The following is an 18,008-nucleotide window of genomic DNA, read 5'->3' as shown; positions in this document are numbered from 1 at the left end:
ACTAATTGGAACCACTGCGCCAATCAGCGGCGCAGTGGCCCTTTAAATCGCAAAGACCCGGCGCGCGCGCGCCCTAGGGAGCGGGGCCGCGCGCGCCGGGACAGGACCGACGGAGAGCGAGTCAGGTACGGGAGCCGGGGTGCGCATCGCGAGCGGGCGCTACCCGCATCGCGAATCGCATCCCGGCTGGAGGCGGTATCGCAGCGCCCCGGGTCAGTGGATCTGACCGGAGCGCTGCAGTGAGGAGAGTGTAGCGAGCGCTCCGGGGAGGAGCGGGGACCCGGAGCGCTCGGCGTAACAGCTATGTTTGAGGTTTCATATGGAAAAAATGTTGAACGATAAACAATAAACGTTTTTTAAGCGTACTGTAGTGCATTTTTATGCCCTCATAAATGAATACCACATACCTTCATCTAAGTGGTGTACTATTTTGTACCTTTTAATCCTGCAAAGGCCTACATACTGTGAAAGGATAGCCAAAAGTAATCACTGGCTGGTGTTTTACTCCAATATGTTTATTAGGCGTACATTAGCGCATTTTTCTGCCCTCATAAGTGCATACCACATATCTACATCTAAGTGGTGTACAATTTTGTACCTGTTAATCTGTCAAGGGCCTACATACTGTGAAAGGATAGCCAAAAGTAATCATCGGCTGGTGTTTTGCTCTGTACTGCTGGTGTGCACAAATAAGTTTTTTAAGCGTACTGTTGAGCATTTTTCTGCCCTCATAAGTGCATACCACGTACATCTAAAAAGTCCAGGGAAAAGTACTCACCGGCTGGTGTTGTACTCAAATACTTTTTTTTAAGTGTACTGTAGCACATTTTTCTTCCCTCATAAATGCATACCACATATCTACATCTAAGCAGTGTACTATTTTTTACCTGCTAATCTGTCAAGGGCCTAGATACTGTGAAAGTCCAGGCAAAAGTAATCACCAGCTGGTGTTTTACCCCAGTGCTTTTTTAAGTGTACTGTAGAGCAATTTTCTGCCCTCATAAGTGCATACCACATACCTACATCTAAGTAGTCTACTATTTTTTACCTGTTAATCTGTCAAGGGCCTAGATACTGTGAAAGGACAATCAAAAGTACACACCTGCTGCTGTTCTAGACAAATACTGTTTTAAGCGTAGTGAAGCGTATTGTACTCCCCTCATATACGCACTAAGTATGTCAGGCAGAGAAGTCCCAGGACGTGCACAGAGGAGTGGCAGGGGCCTAAATTCATCAGGCAGAGGTCGCAGCAGACTAGGGGGAGTGGCTGCAGGAGTCGCAGCGAGAGGCCTGAGCTCCCGGTATCAGCTAGCGATTGTATTTCGACCAGCAACTCATCTGCCGTCATCGATTGGTTAACACGGTCATCCACTTGATCACAAGTGACATCTGATACCCCCAGTCAATGGTCGGTTGGTCCCCCAGACACAGCCCTCAGTTGGCATGGCCCGGGAGCAGTCACTGTCCTCCCATTGCCTCTGTCCTATGCTGTTCCCTCCCCTACAGAAGTATTTTATGCTGTGGGTTCAGATCCACTATTCAGTGATGACGATCTAATAGAGGACAATCAGGAGCTACTGCCCAGCCAAGTAGTGGAGGAGACATCCACTGCTTCCCTTACTAGGTGGGCTAGTAGTGATGAGGAGAGTCATGTGGGAGATGGTGTTGCCAGCGTTCAGGGTCCTGAACAGACACTGTTGAGAAACCTGAGGAGGACATCAGTGACGTGCAGACACTTATTGATGAGCCGATCGCAATTGGGACCCGGGTGCAGAAGGGACTTCATCATCATCAGGAGAAGAGAGATGCAGGTTGCCCGTGAGGCAGCAGCTGAGCCAGCAAGGTGGTAGCATGGTTGGCAGTCAGCATGGTGGCAGAAGTGGAAATTCTGGAGCCAAACGTGCCTTAACATAGCACTTGCAAGATATGTCGGCAAAAGGTTAAGCGTGGCCAGGGTCCCAATGTTGGCACCACGGCCCTGCGTCAGCATATGCTGAACCACCATAAAGCGGCCTTGGAGAACCGTGGCTTCGATGTAGTGGTCCAGCCTGCTGCCATGTCCAAGAGACAACAGAATGCGCCCCCTCATCCTCCGGCGCAGAAGCTGAATGGGTTCCTGTCTAAGTTGCTGGTGCTGCATTCCCTCCCTTTTCAAGTGGTGGACTCTGCACCTTTTGGAGAACTGATGGCTTGTGCCGAGCCGAGGTGAAGAGTGCCAAGCTGTTATTTCTTTCTATGCGAAGAAAGCAGTACCAGCCCTGCACAATTTTGTGGAAGAGAAGGTGGGCCAGTCCTTGAGCCTGTCGGTGTGTACCAAGTGCACGGCAGCACCAACGTCTGGAGCTGTACATGTCCTTTACGGCCCACTGGGTGAATGTGGTTCCTGCACAGCCACAACACCAACTTGGACAGGTCACGCCGCTTCCTCCTCCACACTCTCAGGCCTTTGGTCCTTATACAGTGTGCAACTCCGTCTCCTCATCCTCCACCGTGTCCTCAGCCTCCACTGCCCAGACAAGTCTCAGTGGCCCTTCAGCATACCATGTGTGCAGGGCACGGCGGTGTCATGCTGTTCTTCACATGGTTTGCCTTGGCGAACGAAGTCAAACAGGGGAGGAACTGCTAAAAGTAATTCGTAAAGAAATCAGAGAATGGCTTACTCCACAAAAACTGGAAATGGGAACCATGGTGACTGCCAATGGGAAAAACATCTTGTATGTGCTGAGGCTGGGAAGGCTGAGCCATGTGCCCTGCATGGCACACATGTTCAATCTGGTTGTGAAGCGGTTCCTGAAGTGTTCCCCCTATTTGCAAGACATCCTAACAATGGGAATGAAACTTCGTACACCGCAAAGCACACCCTCCTTGAGCTGTAGCGCCAGAACGGTATCCCCTAACATAGTCTGATTTGTGACGTTGCCACACGTTGGAATTCCACCATCCATATGTTGGACCGACTATACAAACAGAGAAAAACCATCACCGATTTCTTGATGATCCAAGTGGATAGGGGTACACCCCTGTGTAAGTTCACTGTGAACCAGTGGCAGCTCTTACGTGACACCTGCCGTTTGCTCAGGCCCTTTGAGGAAGCCACATTATTAATAAGTCACCAGGATTAGGGGATGAACAACATTATTCCACTGCTTCATTTCTTACAACATGTGTTGGAAACGATGGCTGGTCAGTGCACTGTGTCGCCTACATCTAACGGCCACATGAGCCCTGCAGGGGCTGAACTGGAGGAGGATGGAGGGGCACAGTGGAGCACAGTTTAGGTTTCACCAAATGGGCAATTTTTCTAGTAAACTGACAGGAGAGGAGGAGCAGGAGCAGCCTGAGGAGCTAGAGGGTTATGAGGAAGGCAAGACAATATGCAGTGGAGATGGAGGCAGGGAGTCCCTCCAAGTCACTTGCACAAATGGCACGATGCATGCTTACTTGCTTGCGTAGTGACAGACGAATTGTCACCTTTCGGCAGTGGGATAACGTCTGGCTCTCCACCTTATTGGACTCTCGCTACCGCCACAAAATAGGGCCCTTTTTTTAAACCCACTGAGAGGGAGGACAAACTGACCTACTACAGAGGCATCCTATGTAGTCAGTTGGCCAATGCCTATCGGCGCCATCGTCCACCCTCATGCAGGTCTGAATCTGGGGGCCCCCTGCGCTCACCTTCCACTCCCAAGGCTGCTGCAGCCTGAGTCTACAATTCTTCACACGCATAGTGAAACAACTCATCAGCAGCAGGTAGACCTGGAGCTGGACCTGAGCCAGCAGGTGGTGGCATACCTTGACATGCCCATGCCAACACACCTTGAAGATCCGCTGGACTTCTGGGCAGCCAAACTTGATTTGTGGCCGCAACTAGTAGAGTTTGCCCTGGAAAAGCTGTCCTGCCCGGCCACTAGTGTGCCATCAGAGCGGTTGTTTAGTGCGGCAGGGGCCATAGTCACCCCAATGAGAACTCATCTGTCCACAAAGAATGTGGAGAGACTGACCTTTGTGAATATGAATTAGGCATGAATCAGCCAGGATTTCCACCCACCAATGCCTGATACATCAGAGTAGATTGACCATGGTGCCACACCAACACTTTACAAATATGAATAGTGTCAAACAGATTTAAGGCGTTGCTCCCAAGTTACACACATTCCTCCGCATCAGTCCTTTTTTCACCCACCTTCGTCACCGGGTACTGGTATTGCCACCCACCACACCGCTCTATCACCGGGTCACCGCCATGTGACATGTGACTCTTTGTTAGATTTGGTCCTTTTTACCCACACGCCTGGGTCCAGGACACTAAAAATTGGGAGTGTTAGCTAAAATGTCAAAATCTTACATTTCAATTTCAAAATCTTAAATTTCAATGGTCTCCACATGCTGCCCCAAACTCCAGGCTGTGCCATTCAGCCACTATATGGTCTCTACTCATGCTTCAGCCACCTTCATGCTGTGCCATTCAGACACTATATGGTCTCCTCATGCTGCCACAAACTCCAGGTGGTCATTCAGCCACTATATGGTCTTCTCATACTGATGCCACCTCCAGGCTCTGTCATTGTGCCGCCATGTGACTCCTTGTTAGATTTTATCCTTTGTACCCCCACGCCGGGGCCTGGGACACTAAAACGTGGGAGTGTTAGCTCAAATTTCAATTTCAAAATCTTAAATTTCAATTTCAAAATCTTAAATTTCAATGGTCTCCTCATGCTTCTGCCAACTCCAAACTGTGCCATTCAGACACTATATGGTCTCCTCATGCTTCAGCCACCTTCAGGCTGTGCCATTCGGACACTAAAACTTGAGTGTTAGCTAAAATTTTTATTTCAAAATCCTAAATTTTAAATTTCAAAATCTTAAATTGCAATGGTCTCTTCAAGCTTCTGCCACCTCCAGGCTGTGCCATTCAGACACTACATGGTCTCCTCATGCTTCAGCCACCTTCAGGCTGTGCCATTCGGACACTATATCGTCTCATCCTGCTTTCGCCACCTCCAGGCTGTGTCATTCAGCCAATATATGGTTTGCTGATGCTGCTGGGCCTGGGACATTACCTACAAATATTTTATGGTAGCACTAGCTACCATAATTCTTCAATTTCAAATTTAAAATTCATCTTTTAATCTTAGGGATTGGGAAGCCCTAGTGTCTACTCATGCTGCCTGCACCAGGCTTCGCCATTCAGCAACCATATGGTTTAGGGATGCTGCAGGGCCTGGGACATTACCTTAAATTCCAATTCCATGCTGTGTCATTCTACCAGATTATGGTCTCCTCATGCTGCTGCCACCTTTAGGCTCTGCCATTGTGCCGCCATGTGACTACTTGTTAGATTGGGTTTTGTAGTCATACAGTATTAGTTCAAAGTAAACAAAAACTTTGGAATCTAATATAAATTTTAAATTTAAATTTAAAAAAAATCTATGTTATCTTTTCAAGACTGAGGCTCTATGGTCGTCGACGTCATATTACCTGTGGAGTTATCACAAGAATCCAATGAAACAGCATGAAGCGATAACAATGAACCATAACTGATTGTGCTGAAAGGCAGGGGCTGGAACAGGTGGTACCTCGACTGGTGGAGGAACAACAGCTTGATGCTCACCAGATTGGGTACTCAAAAAATTTAAATAAATTCTAATTCAATGAAATAAAGATGACATGAAAAAAATCTCTTTATCCTCTTCAATTTTGACACCATATGGTCTCCCTGCTGCCACATCAACGCTCTGCAGTAGTGATTCTAATAGCAATGCCTGTAATCATCATGTCATACTGAATAAAAGTATTATTTCACTAGCACAGCACACTCCCTATGCGTGTTAGAACAAAGAAAGTTGTTCTACACCCCTAAAGAGGCTCTCTGTAGGCCAGAAATAGCTGTTTTACATACAGATACGCCGCAAATAAATTCAACCCAAAATGATTTTTTCCAGAAAATTCAGCGAATCGGCCGAATCAAATTTTACAAAAGTTTGCTCATCTCTAGGTATTACCTTTTCTAGTCCCCTGACAACCCCTTCAAAGGAGTTTGTCACAATTTTTTTTCTCTTTAGCCTTAAAGGGGTTATCCAGGAAAAAAACTTTTTTTTATAAATCAACTGGCTCCAGAAAGTTAAACAGATTTGTAAATTACTTCTATTAAAAAATCTTAATCCTTTCAGTACTTATGAGCTTCTAAAGTTAAGGTTGTTCTTTTGTGTCTAAGTGCTCTCTGATGACACGTGTCTCGGGTACCACCCAGTTTAGAAGCAAATCCCCATAGCAAACCTCTTCAAAACTAGGCAGTTCCCGAGACAAGTGTCATCAGAGAGAACTTTGACAGAAAAGAACAACTCAACTTCAGAAGCTCATAAGTACTGAAAGGATTAAGATTTTTTAAGAAGTAATTTACAAATCTGTTTAACTTTCTGGAGCCAGTTGATATATAAAAAAAAGTTTTTTCCTGGATAACCCCTTTAAAGACCATGATGTCAAGTTATAATACTATGTAATATTTTTAGATTTCCTCTGTGTGCTGCTTTGTCTAGTTTTCATGTACATGACCTACATCTGGAAGAGCTGTAGTGCAAAACTTTTTGTTTTACTGTTGTCTCTGACCTTTTCGAGCATTCCATGTGGCCAGAGACAATATGCCATGAGTCATATGGTCTCCAGCGGGTGTTGCTACGCTGCAGTGTGTGGGTGGATAACAGGGGAAAGGGATTTTCTAAAGTAATGCTGGCTACCCACCCACTGCAGCATAGCCATGCCCTCTATAGACCATGTGATCTATGGCATAAGAGTGGAGTGGAGTTTTCTTTATGTTTTTTTTCCCCAACAGTTATTTTTCCATGGTATTTACTAATGTTTTCTTACATTTTGCACTTTTCCCTACATTTAGCTTTTTTTTACACATGCTCTGAGCTGTTGGGGACATGCCCCCTTTTCGGAGACAACGCCCCTTTCATGACGGCCACACCCCTTTCTAGGTAAAATAGAGAGTTTTTTTTTAATTCAGGTGCAAATTCAGGGGCAGACAGAATTTCTGGCGCACTGCGCAAGAATTTGGCGCACAACCCGGCATAACAGGTCGAGTTTACAATAGTAAATCAGGGCCATTGTCTTTGGCCCCATGGAATGCTGGGAAAGGTCAGAGACAACATGAAAATAAAATGACTTGCACTACAGCACTTCTGTGTGTAGGTTCCGTGCATGAAAACCAGATAAAGCGGTGCACGGAGGTATCAGAAGTATCTTACACAGAATTATAACTTTGCATCATAGGCTCAAAGGCTAAAGAAGAAAAATCTGGAACACCCCCTAAAGCTTAATGCTTTCACAATTGAATTTTATTGCAGTTAAACTAAACTTGCTTCATAAAGACCCATAGAATGCTAGATTACATTCAAGACATTCAATTTCTAGAAAATATTTTGCCCAGGGTCATTGACAAGGGTCTCTGTCCCGTGACCTTCACCAACCAATAAGTAAGGAGACTCGAACAGAATCTAATATTCACTATAATAAATACTGCTCAAAAAAATTAAGGAGACACTAAGCAAACACATCCTAGATCTGAATGAATGAACTGATCGTATGAAATACTTTCATCTTTACATAGTTGAATGTGCTGACAACAAAATCACACAAAAATGATCAATGGAAATCAAATTTATCAACCCATGGAGCTCTGGATATGGAGTCACACTCAAAATCAAAGTGGAAAACCACACTACAGGCTGATCCAACTTTGATGTAATGTCCTTAAAACAAGTCAAAATGAGGCTCAGTAGTGTGTGTGGCCTCCACGTGCCCGTATGACCTCCCTACAAAGCCTGGGCATGCTCCTGATGAGGTGGCAGATGGTTTCCTAAGGGGAAGTCCCCCCAGACCTGCCTTTCTCTTGCAGGAACTGCTGACACACTCCAGCCACATGAGGTCTATCAGTGTCTTGCATTAGGAGGAACCAAGGGCCATCCGCACCAGCATATGGTCTCACAAGGGGTCTGAGGATCTCATCTCGGTGCCTAATGGCAGTCAGGCTACCTCTGGCAAGCACATGGAGGGCTGTGCGGCCCCCCAAAGAAATGCGACCCCACACCATTACTGACCCACCACCAAACCAGTCATGCTGGAGGATGTTGCAGGCAGCAGAACATTCTCCATGGTGACTCCAGACTCTGTCATGTCAGTCACATGTGCTCAATGTCAACATGTTTTCATCTGTGAAGAGCACAGGGCGCCACTGGAGAATTTGCCAATCTTGGTGTTCTCTGGCAAATGCCAAACGTCCTGCCACAACCGCCACCTGTGGACGTCAGGCCCTCATGGTGTCTGTTTCTGACTGTTTAAGTGGACACATGCTTGAGGTCATTTTTCAGGGCTCTGGCAGTCCTCCTCTTGCTCCTCCTTGCACAAAGGCGGAGGTAGTGGTCCTGCTGCTGGGTTGTTGCCCTCCTCCACGTCTCCTGATGTACTGGCCTGTCTCCTGGTTGCGCCTTCATGCTCTGGACACTACGGTGACAGACACAGCAAACCTTCTTGCCACAGTTTGCATTGATGTGCCATCCTGGATGAGCTGAACTACCTGAGCCACTTGTGTGGGTTGTAGACTCATGCTACCACTAGAGTGAAAGCACAGCCAGCATTCAAAAGGGACCAAAACATCAGCCAGGAAGCATAGGAACTAAGAAGTGGTCTGTGGTTACCACCTGCAGAACCCCTCCTTTATTGGGGGTGTCTTGCTAGTTGCCTATAATTTCCACCTGGTAACTGTTCCATTTGCACAACAGCATGTGAAATAGGTTGTCAATCAGTGTTGCTTCCTGAGTGGACAGTGTGTAATTGTAATTGACTTGGAGTTACATTGTGTTGTTTAGGTGTTTCCTTTATTTTTTTGAGCAGTGTACACGTGCATGCTGTGTCTGAAGCTATGGGGAAATTGTTGTGAAAGACTTAGACATCTAGTGGATTACTGCTGTATATATTTATATGGGGATTGTCACACATGAAGTTGAGTAGACTTTTTAGAAGAGATTTGATCTGCTGGAGATGCTCCTATGTGCTGCTCTTCAACCACCAGGTAACCATGTTTTGTCTTTATACCTGTCTGAATTATTCCACAGTATATGTCTATGGAGATATTTTATCATAATATGAACTTTTTGTACATATGCAGAAATGGATATAATATTATTTATAACCAATAAAGGGGTGGTCCAATGAAAAACAACTTAACCCCTAACCAAAGAATAGGGCATAAGTGTATGATCATGAACAGGACCCAGTTCTAGAGTGCGTTCTAGAGACAGCACGCGCTCCATTTATTTCTAAGGGAGTGCCAGAGATGCCCGAGTACAGCACTCAGTCCCATAGAGAATGAATGCCATCTGTAGGGGATAAGAACCACTTTAAATACACAACATAGAAGTCATATTATAATAGATACTCACGGTTGGTAAAGTATGTTAAACTTATTCAGCTCATGATCTGTCATGTTCTAAAAATATCAAATACAAAATAAAGTGTTAATTAAAAATGCCTAAAACAGTTTACAAATCCTGGCACATTTTTTTCCTCTGAAGAAAGCATAATACAATACAGAACATTAAAGGTAGGGTCACATCACACGTAACTGATCCACAGATCCTATAGTGTGTTTCCAGCTCCCCCCCCCCCCCCCCTGCTACGAATTGCCACACAGGGACCTGCGAGCCACCGTGCTCACACACAGCTAAAATGTCTGAGTACACTGCGCATGTGCATAGCGGCTCGCTCGTCCCTGTGTGGTTGCTTGTAGCAGTGAATTGATGCTGTGGGCAGGGCACAAAAGGGGGAGGGGGGGGTGACAACTAGAGGCACACTATAGGGTCAGGTCACCGGTAGATCCGAAGCATAACATACGCTGTCAGATAGTATAGGACACTGTTATTGTGGTGGCCCAGTACAGGAGTTGCACCCCTGTACCCTTGTTGCCCTGTCAGGCAGCCTCCATAGGAGTTGCACCCCTGTACCCTTGTTGCCCTGTCAGGCAGCCTCCATAGGAGTTGCACCCCTGTACCCTTGTTGCCCTGTCAGGCAGCCTCCATACAGTGTCTCCTGGGACCCCTTGCACCTGTTCCCCTTGTACAGTTATCTTTATGCTGTGTAATTGTGTATAGAATTGTTATGCCTTTAAGAACCGTTGACATGTGATTAACCTGTTGTCATGTGATTGTAACCCAGTGAGGTATCAGTGACAATGTGACCTAAGGGTTACCTATGGGACCCCTCCTAGTCTCCCCATATAAGTCCTGGGTGGAGCTAGTTCACTATCTTAGCTCTTGCTCTCTTAGTCTTTGCTGAGGAACAGTGAGGTCAAGTCCTAGGTGTGTGTCTGGAGTCCAGAGGAGGCCTAAACTCAGTCAAGCAGCCACGGATTCTCAAGTCTATTCTCAAGTGACGCATAGTGGGGGCAGCATCATCATGTTGTGAGGTCCAGGAGACCGGCCAGGGTTGAAGAAAAGATTAATGGAGCAAAGTACAGAGATATTCCTAATGAAAACCTCATCCTCAGACTTTGCTGAAGGTTCACCCTCCTACAAGACAATGATTATAAGCATACAGCCAAGACAACACAGGAGCGGATTAAGGACAACTCTGTTAATGTCCTCCAATGACCCAGCCAGAGCCTTTACTTACACCCAATTGACAAACTCTGGAGAGATCTGAAAATGGCTTCCACCAATGATCCCCATCCAACCTGACAGTGCTCGAGAGGATCTGCAGAAACACTCAAATCCAGGTGTGTAAACCTTGTGGTATCATACCCAAGAAGACTTAAGGCTGTAATCCCTTCCAAAGGTGCTTCAACTACAGAAAGTACCGAGAAAAGGGTCTGAATTCTTAGATATCCTATGCTTTCCTACAAGCATATTGTCCCTTGAAGTTATAAAAGAAAGCAGATGGCAAGTAAATATAGGTCCTCTACGAACATTTTGAACGTGTTGTTTCACACCATGTGCAGGTTACACATAACAGATGGATAACAAAACATATACTGTATTGAGAGCAGAAACTGCAAATTTAGTCACTTTATTTACTTAGAACACAGCTTAGTAAAAGTACACAAACTCCAAAACTGTACAAAATCATGATAATGTGGTTATATACATGCAAACCGGCACTTAGCAATGTAACTTTATGGGGTGCAGGTAGCTGAGGTAGCAGTAACACCTAGTGAAGACACCAGTGTTACAATATCTGTTCTGTGTCCCCTGTAATTATCCATGTTATTTTGCCAGCTCCTGTGGCCCCTGTTCTCTCCTAAATATTATATTTCCTTGCTTGCAGCCCAGCAGTCAGTGTGACTCTGTGTAATGGCTGCCTGCCAATTGCTCTTACTTTCTGTGTGCATGCGGTGTTGTTGTCAGCAGCACACACTGTACATGTCTTTTCTTTCAAAGTATCCTTCCGCCCCAGCAATAAATCACGCTATACTCTGAATGGCAGCAGTCAGTGATTAGATCTACAGCAGGTAAAGAGCAGCATTATGTGCAAAGTTGTGACTGAGAATCTTCGCAGGAGACGGTGGCAAGATCCTCACACAGGGAGGGGAGGTGGATGTGGAGGGGAGGTGTGGCTGTGAAGCCAGACAGAAACCCTGCGGTGTTTGTCTTCCAGGAGGGTGGGGGCTAGTCTCATTGAGGGGTTAGCAAAGAGACAAGCAGGATCAGAATATGACGTCTTTCTCTCACACCCTGCATGTAAGTGAAGGCTGAAAGAGGGAAACTGCTCTATATAGCTAATGAGGGATATTTAGACAAATAAATAGGTTGTGAGAGGGAATGGATGGGCTATGGGTTTAGTTCCCCAGAGTACTCCTTTAAGTCCAGACACTTCATGTTGCCCCTCTGTATGCCTTGCAGAATAGTTTCCATTCAGATTCATGGAATATATAGGTAGCTATAAGTATATAGCAACATTACATAGTGTTATTGTTCTAGTGTAGCATGAAAGGAACATAAAAGGGAAATACTAGAATTAAGTTATAAGCATTAGGAGCACATTGAAATTGATGCCTTTGGGTGCTGGCACAGAGTAGACAGTCAAAGGTTTTTCATACTATAAAGTCACTGCTGAAGGTGTTTATGGTTGAGTAAAACTCATTCTAAGTTTTATCTATGGAGCCCCATGGCTACTTGTGCAGAATATAGTTATCCTCACATTACATCACATAATATCTCAGCATGGCAGTGCTACCCTCTGTGACTCTCCAGCTGTTGCTGACAACTTCCAGCCTATAATATCATATCCAGGTCCTGTTGCGAGAGTTTATCATTTCTTATCAAACATCCTTTCCATATGTTCCTGAAGAGCTGTCTGGTCATAGACTTCTGCACTGTTCAATATTATCCACTTGCTGGTTGCCTACATGATAGAACATTCTAGTCTGTAATAAAGTTATACTATGGACTGGGAATTTTTCAGTTTTGTGATGTAATTTGATGGCAACACAGACGCTTCAAATCTCCTCAATGTTTTTACATAATAGGAAGGAAATTGTAAGTACTAATGTCATGCAAGTTTACAGTAGCAGCTGCTTGCCCGAGGGAGAAGACGCTCAAGGCATCTCATACCAACACTACAAATGCTTCAATGATTATATTCAAAGAACAACAGATGGGATACAAACTTTAATTAATCTCAGGTGGCTTTTTTTTAATGTTTGTTAACAAAGATGTAAAAACTCCGATCCGCAGCTAAAGTAAATCTCAAAATGGTAATGGAAGGCCCCGCTCCTTTCCCCGGCTCGGGGTCTGACAGCTATAATTTAGGTTTATATAATGTTTATGATACATTGTGACAAGTCAGCAGTTTTGAAATGACATAATAGAAGTATTGTGGGAAGGATTTTTTTTTTCTTTTTAAATTTTTTAAAGATTTTTGCACATTAATTGTGCAGCTTTCCAACATAATTGAAGGTTTTGGAGGTTGTATAATTACGTTGCCGTCTGCAAATAGCAGACTGTCAGAAATGAAACATGATTTAGTACTACAGCTCAGTGTTTCCTTTTTTACTTGTCTTAAAGGGGTACTCCACTGGAAAACATTTTTTTTAAATCAACTGTTGCCAGAAAGTTAAACAGATTTGTAAATGACATCTATTAAAAAATCTTAGTCATTCCAGTACTACTTAGCTGTTCTTTTCTTTTTGAATTTCCTTTCTGACTGATCACAGTGCTCTCTGCTGACACCTCTGTACATTTTAGGAACTGTCAAGATTAGTAGCAAATCCCCATAGAAAACCTATCCTGCTCTGTACAGTTCCTAAAATGGTGTCAGCAGAGAGCACTGTGGTTAGACAGAAATGAAATTCAAAACAAACTTCCTATGGATCATAACAGCAGCTGATAAGTACTGGAAGGATTAATATTTTTTTAATAGAAGTAATTTACAAATCTGTTTAACTTTCTGGCACCAGCTGATTTAAAAAAAAAAAGTTTTCCAGTGCAGTACCTCTGCAGTGATTGATAAAAACTTAAAGGGGTACTCCAAATATTTTTCAATTCAACTGATGCCAGAAAGTTAAACATATTTGAAAATTACTTCAATTAAAAAATCTTAACCCTTCCAGTACTTATCAGCTGCTGTATGCTACAGAGGAAGTTGAGTTGTTCTTTTCTGTCTGACCACAGTGCTCTCTGCTAACACCTCTGTCCATGTCAGGAACTGTCCATAGCAGAAGAGGTTTGCTTTGGGGATTTACTCCTGCTCTGGACAGTTCCTGACATGGACAGAGGTGTCAGCAGAGAGCACTGTGGTCAGACTGGAAAGAACTACACAACTTCCTCTGGAGCATATAGCAGCTGATAAGTACTGCTAAGATTGAGATTTGTATATAGAAGTCATTTACAAATCTGGTCGAAAACACATTTTTTAAGATCAGCTGGTGCCAAAAATCTAAACAGATTTGTAAATTACTTCTATTTCAAAATCTTAATCCTTCTAGTACTTATCAGCCGGGGATGCAGAGCGGAGCTTGTGAAGTAAGGTACCGGAAGCCCCATATATTTGCATGGGACAAAAACCCCATTCTTCACATATAGAGTTAGGTTAGGGGTTAATTTAACTATTATATATTTTTTATTTTACATATAAGTAACATGTGACCAAGTATCATCGAAATATCTCCTGCCGTACGGAAGTTATGCAGTAACATATATTTCCCATAGACTTGTATGGGACTTTAAACAAAAACCCTGACCCTCGTAAATGGGGGTGAGTAAGGTTTAAATCACCTGTCCTATGTTTGTGGTTGACATATTAGTAACATATGTGCCATGTTTCATGTTTATATCTTCAGCCGTTTGGAAGTGATGCTGGGACATACACCCATACATACACACATACATACATCCATACATACACACAATGGGGACATTTACCATTGGCTTTACACCACTTTAATGTTCTAAATGTCCCTGAAAATTTTGCAATTGCATTTTTTACTAAATTGTTGTGTGCAATTTTCGGTAAAACATCTTTCAAAATTGTCTAATGTTTTAAGGTTTAGTGCACCATGCACCACTGTTACGCCGAGCGCTCCGGGTCCCTGCTCCTCCCCGGAGCGCTCACGGCGTCTCTCTCTCTGCAGCGCCCCAGTCAGACCCGCTGAGCGGGAGCGCTGCACTGACACTGCCGGCGGGGATGCGATTCGCATAGCGGGACGCGCCCGCTCGCGAATCGCATCCCAAGTCACTTACCCGTCCCGGTCCCCGGCTGTCATGTGCTGGCGCGCGCGGCTCTGCTCTCTAGGGCGCGCGTGCGCCAGCTCTCTGAGACTTAAAGGGCCAGTGCACCAATGATTGGTGCCTGGCCCAATTAGCCCAATTAGCTTCCACCTGCTTCCTGGCTATATTACCCCACTTCCCCTGAACTTCCTTGCCGGATCTTGTTGCCTTGTGCCAGTGAAAGCGTTTAGTGTTGTCCAAAGCCTGTGTTTCCAGATCTCCTGCTATCCATATTGACTACGAACCTTGCCGCCTGTCCCGACCTTCTGCTACGTCTGACCTTGCCTCTGCCTAGTCCTTCTGTCCCACGCCTTCTCAGCAGTCAGCGAGGTTGAGCCGTTGCTAGTGGATACGACCTGGTTGCTACCGCCGCAGCAAGACCATCCCGCTTTGCGGCGGGCTCTGGTGAACACCAGTAGCATCTTAGAACCGGTCCACAACAGTGGATCCACAACCAGCTAGCCGAATCGTGACAACCACTTTATATATATATATATATATATATATATATATATATATATATATATAAATAAATAAATAAATATATATATATATATATAATCTATTAGCTGAGTACCCAGCATTGCCCGTTTTTTCCTACCTAATCCTTGTGGGGGAGGAAAAGCAACATAGGAGGAAGCTTTTGTCCTCATATCCCGTGCTTAAATCCTGACCTCATATCCCCTCCTTATATTCCGCCCTCATATCTCATCCTCATATCCCGTCCTCAGGTGGGGCTGAGCTGTGATGAAGTGATTGCAGGTCGAAAATAAAAGGAAGCGTGGTTTTGTGGAAGCGGGCGTGACTTGCAAGCCTGACCAATGCACAAAAAAGGGTACAAAATAAAAGGGGTGTGGCTTAAATGGTGCATGTGTGGCTTTGCAAGATGGGGTGTGGATTGCGGGATTGGTATGGCCAGACTGACACACTCAGCAGGAGATGCAGAGCAGAGCTTGGAGTAAGGTACTGGAAGTCCTATATTCTTGCATGGGACTTACTTTCCGGTGGAAATTTTTTTTTTTTTTTTTATCAACTGGTACCAGAAAGTGAAACATATTTGTGAATTATTTCTATTTAATAATCTTAATCCTTCCAGTACTTATCAGCTGCTGTATTCTCTTGAGGAAGTTCTTTTCTTTTTGAAGGTAGTATTTTCTGAAATACTACCAGTACCACGAGCTGCACCAGAGAGGCAGCAGGATATTAGGGAGGTAAACAAGTGGCTCAGAAGCTGGTGTAGGAAGGAAGGGTTTGGGTTCATGGAGAACTGGGCCGACTTCGCTGTCGGTTACCGGCTCTACCGTACGAACGGGCTGCACCTCAATGGGGAGGTTGCAGCTGTGCTTGGGGAGAAGATGGCTAGAAGGGTGGAGGAGTGTTTAAATTACGGACTTGGGGGGAGGGAACCTACAGCAAAGAGGGGGAAGATAGTGTAGATAGAGAGGGGGGACTTATCAATGTACCTGGGGGTGGAGCGGAGGGAGGGGTTAGAATAGTTAATAGGAATAGGCTTCATAGGAAAATAAAACTTACACCCTTGAATCCCATTAACCCCAATAACATAAAGGATGGAAATGTAAAGTGTATGTTCACAAATGTCAGAAGCCTAGCAAATAAAATGGGGGAGCTTGAGGCCTTGATACTGGAGGAACATATTGATATAGTTGAGGTCACTGAGACATAGATGGACTCCTCGCATGACTGGGCCGTCAATCTGCAGGGGTTTACATTGTTTCGCAAGGATAGAATGAACAGAAAAGGTGGTGAAGTCTGTCTGTATGTAAGAAGTGGTATGAAGTCAGTGTGAACGATGCCATAGTGTGTGATGATTCTGAGGAGGTGGAATCACTGTGGGTAGAATTACAAAAGGAGGGAAATACTGAAAAAATAATATTTGGGGTAATCTACAGACCCCCTAATATCACTGAAGAGATAGAAGTTCGGCTTCATAAACAAATAGAGAGGGCCGCCCGGGCAGGTACAGTGGTAATAATGGGAGATTTTAACTATCCAGATATAGATTGGGGTCCGGGGTTGGCTAAAACTACAAAGGGGCGACAATTCCTAAATTTATTGCAGGATAATTTTCTGGGCCAGTTTGTGGAGGACCCAACAAGAAGTGATGCCTTGTTGGATCTGATCATTTCCAACAACGCAGAGCTGGTTGGTAATGTAACTGTGAGGGAAAACCTTGGTAATAGCGACCACAATATAGTTACTTTTGACTTAAAATGTAGAAAACAAAGACAGGCGGGGAAGGCAAAAACATATAACTTTAAAAAGGCAAACTTCCCTGGGCTGAGAGCTGCACTACAGGACATAGACTGGGGGGAGGTGTTCTCAAATACTGATACAGAAGGTAAATGGGACATCTTTAAATCAACTCTAAATAACTATACAGCTAAATATATACCAAAGGGGAACAAATATAAACGACTAAAACTAAATCCTACATGGCTGACAAATGATGTTAAAAGAGCAATAAACAACAAAAAAAATAGCCTTCAAAAAATATAAATCTGATGGGTCAGCAATAACATTTAAACAGTACAAGGAGCTTAATAAAATCTGTAAAAATGTAATAAAAACAGCAAAAATTCAAAATGAGAGACAAGTGGCCAAAGAAAGCAAAACTAATCCTAAATATTTTTTTAGATATATAAATGCAAAAAAACCAAGGACAGAGCATGTAGGACCCCTTTATGATGATAATGGGGAGGTTGTCACAGGCGATCAAGAGAAGGCGGAGCTACTGAATGGGTTCTTTAGTTCTGTATACACTATGGAAAAAGGAGCTGACATTGGCCAGGTCAGTGCTGGTAACACATCATATAATGTACTGAACTGGCTTAATGTAGAGATGGTACAAGGTAAGTTAAGTAAAGTAAATGTAAGCAAATCTCCATGACCAGATGTATTACACCCAAGAGTTCTTAGAGAGGTAAGTTCAGTAATATCTGTACCCTTGTTCATGATATTTAGAGATTCTCTGGTGTCTGGTATTGTGCCAAGGGACTGGCGCAAGGCGAATGTGGTGCCAATCTTCAAAAAGGGCTCTAGGTCTTCACCAGGAAATTATAGACCGGTAAGTCTAACGTGCATTGTGGGTAAATTGTTTGAATGACTTATAAGGGATTACATACAGGAATACATAGGGGATAATAGTATTATAAGTGATAGCCAGCATGGGTTTACTAAGGATAGAAGTTGTCAAACCAATCTAATTTGCTTTTATGAAGAGGTGAGTAG

General features: G+C 44.2%; 1 protein-coding gene across 2 annotated transcripts in view; it reads right to left on the bottom strand.

Moving 5' to 3' along the window:
* The window catches only part of BLNK (B cell linker), a 284,825-nt gene that overhangs the window by 168,352 nt on the left and 98,465 nt on the right, over window positions 1-18,008 (bottom strand). For both annotated transcript variants that reach the window (XM_056529856.1, XM_056529857.1), the window contains exon 3: window positions 9,441-9,487. In XM_056529856.1, coding sequence (XP_056385831.1) covers window positions 9,441-9,487 — 47 coding nt within the window. The remainder of the gene's footprint in view (window positions 1-9,440; window positions 9,488-18,008) is intronic.

This window comes from Hyla sarda, chromosome 7 (genome assembly GCF_029499605.1).
Source record: "Hyla sarda isolate aHylSar1 chromosome 7, aHylSar1.hap1, whole genome shotgun sequence".
NCBI classification, from domain to species: domain Eukaryota; kingdom Metazoa; phylum Chordata; class Amphibia; order Anura; family Hylidae; genus Hyla; species Hyla sarda.
This window is presented reverse-complemented; position numbering and strand designations above follow the sequence as displayed.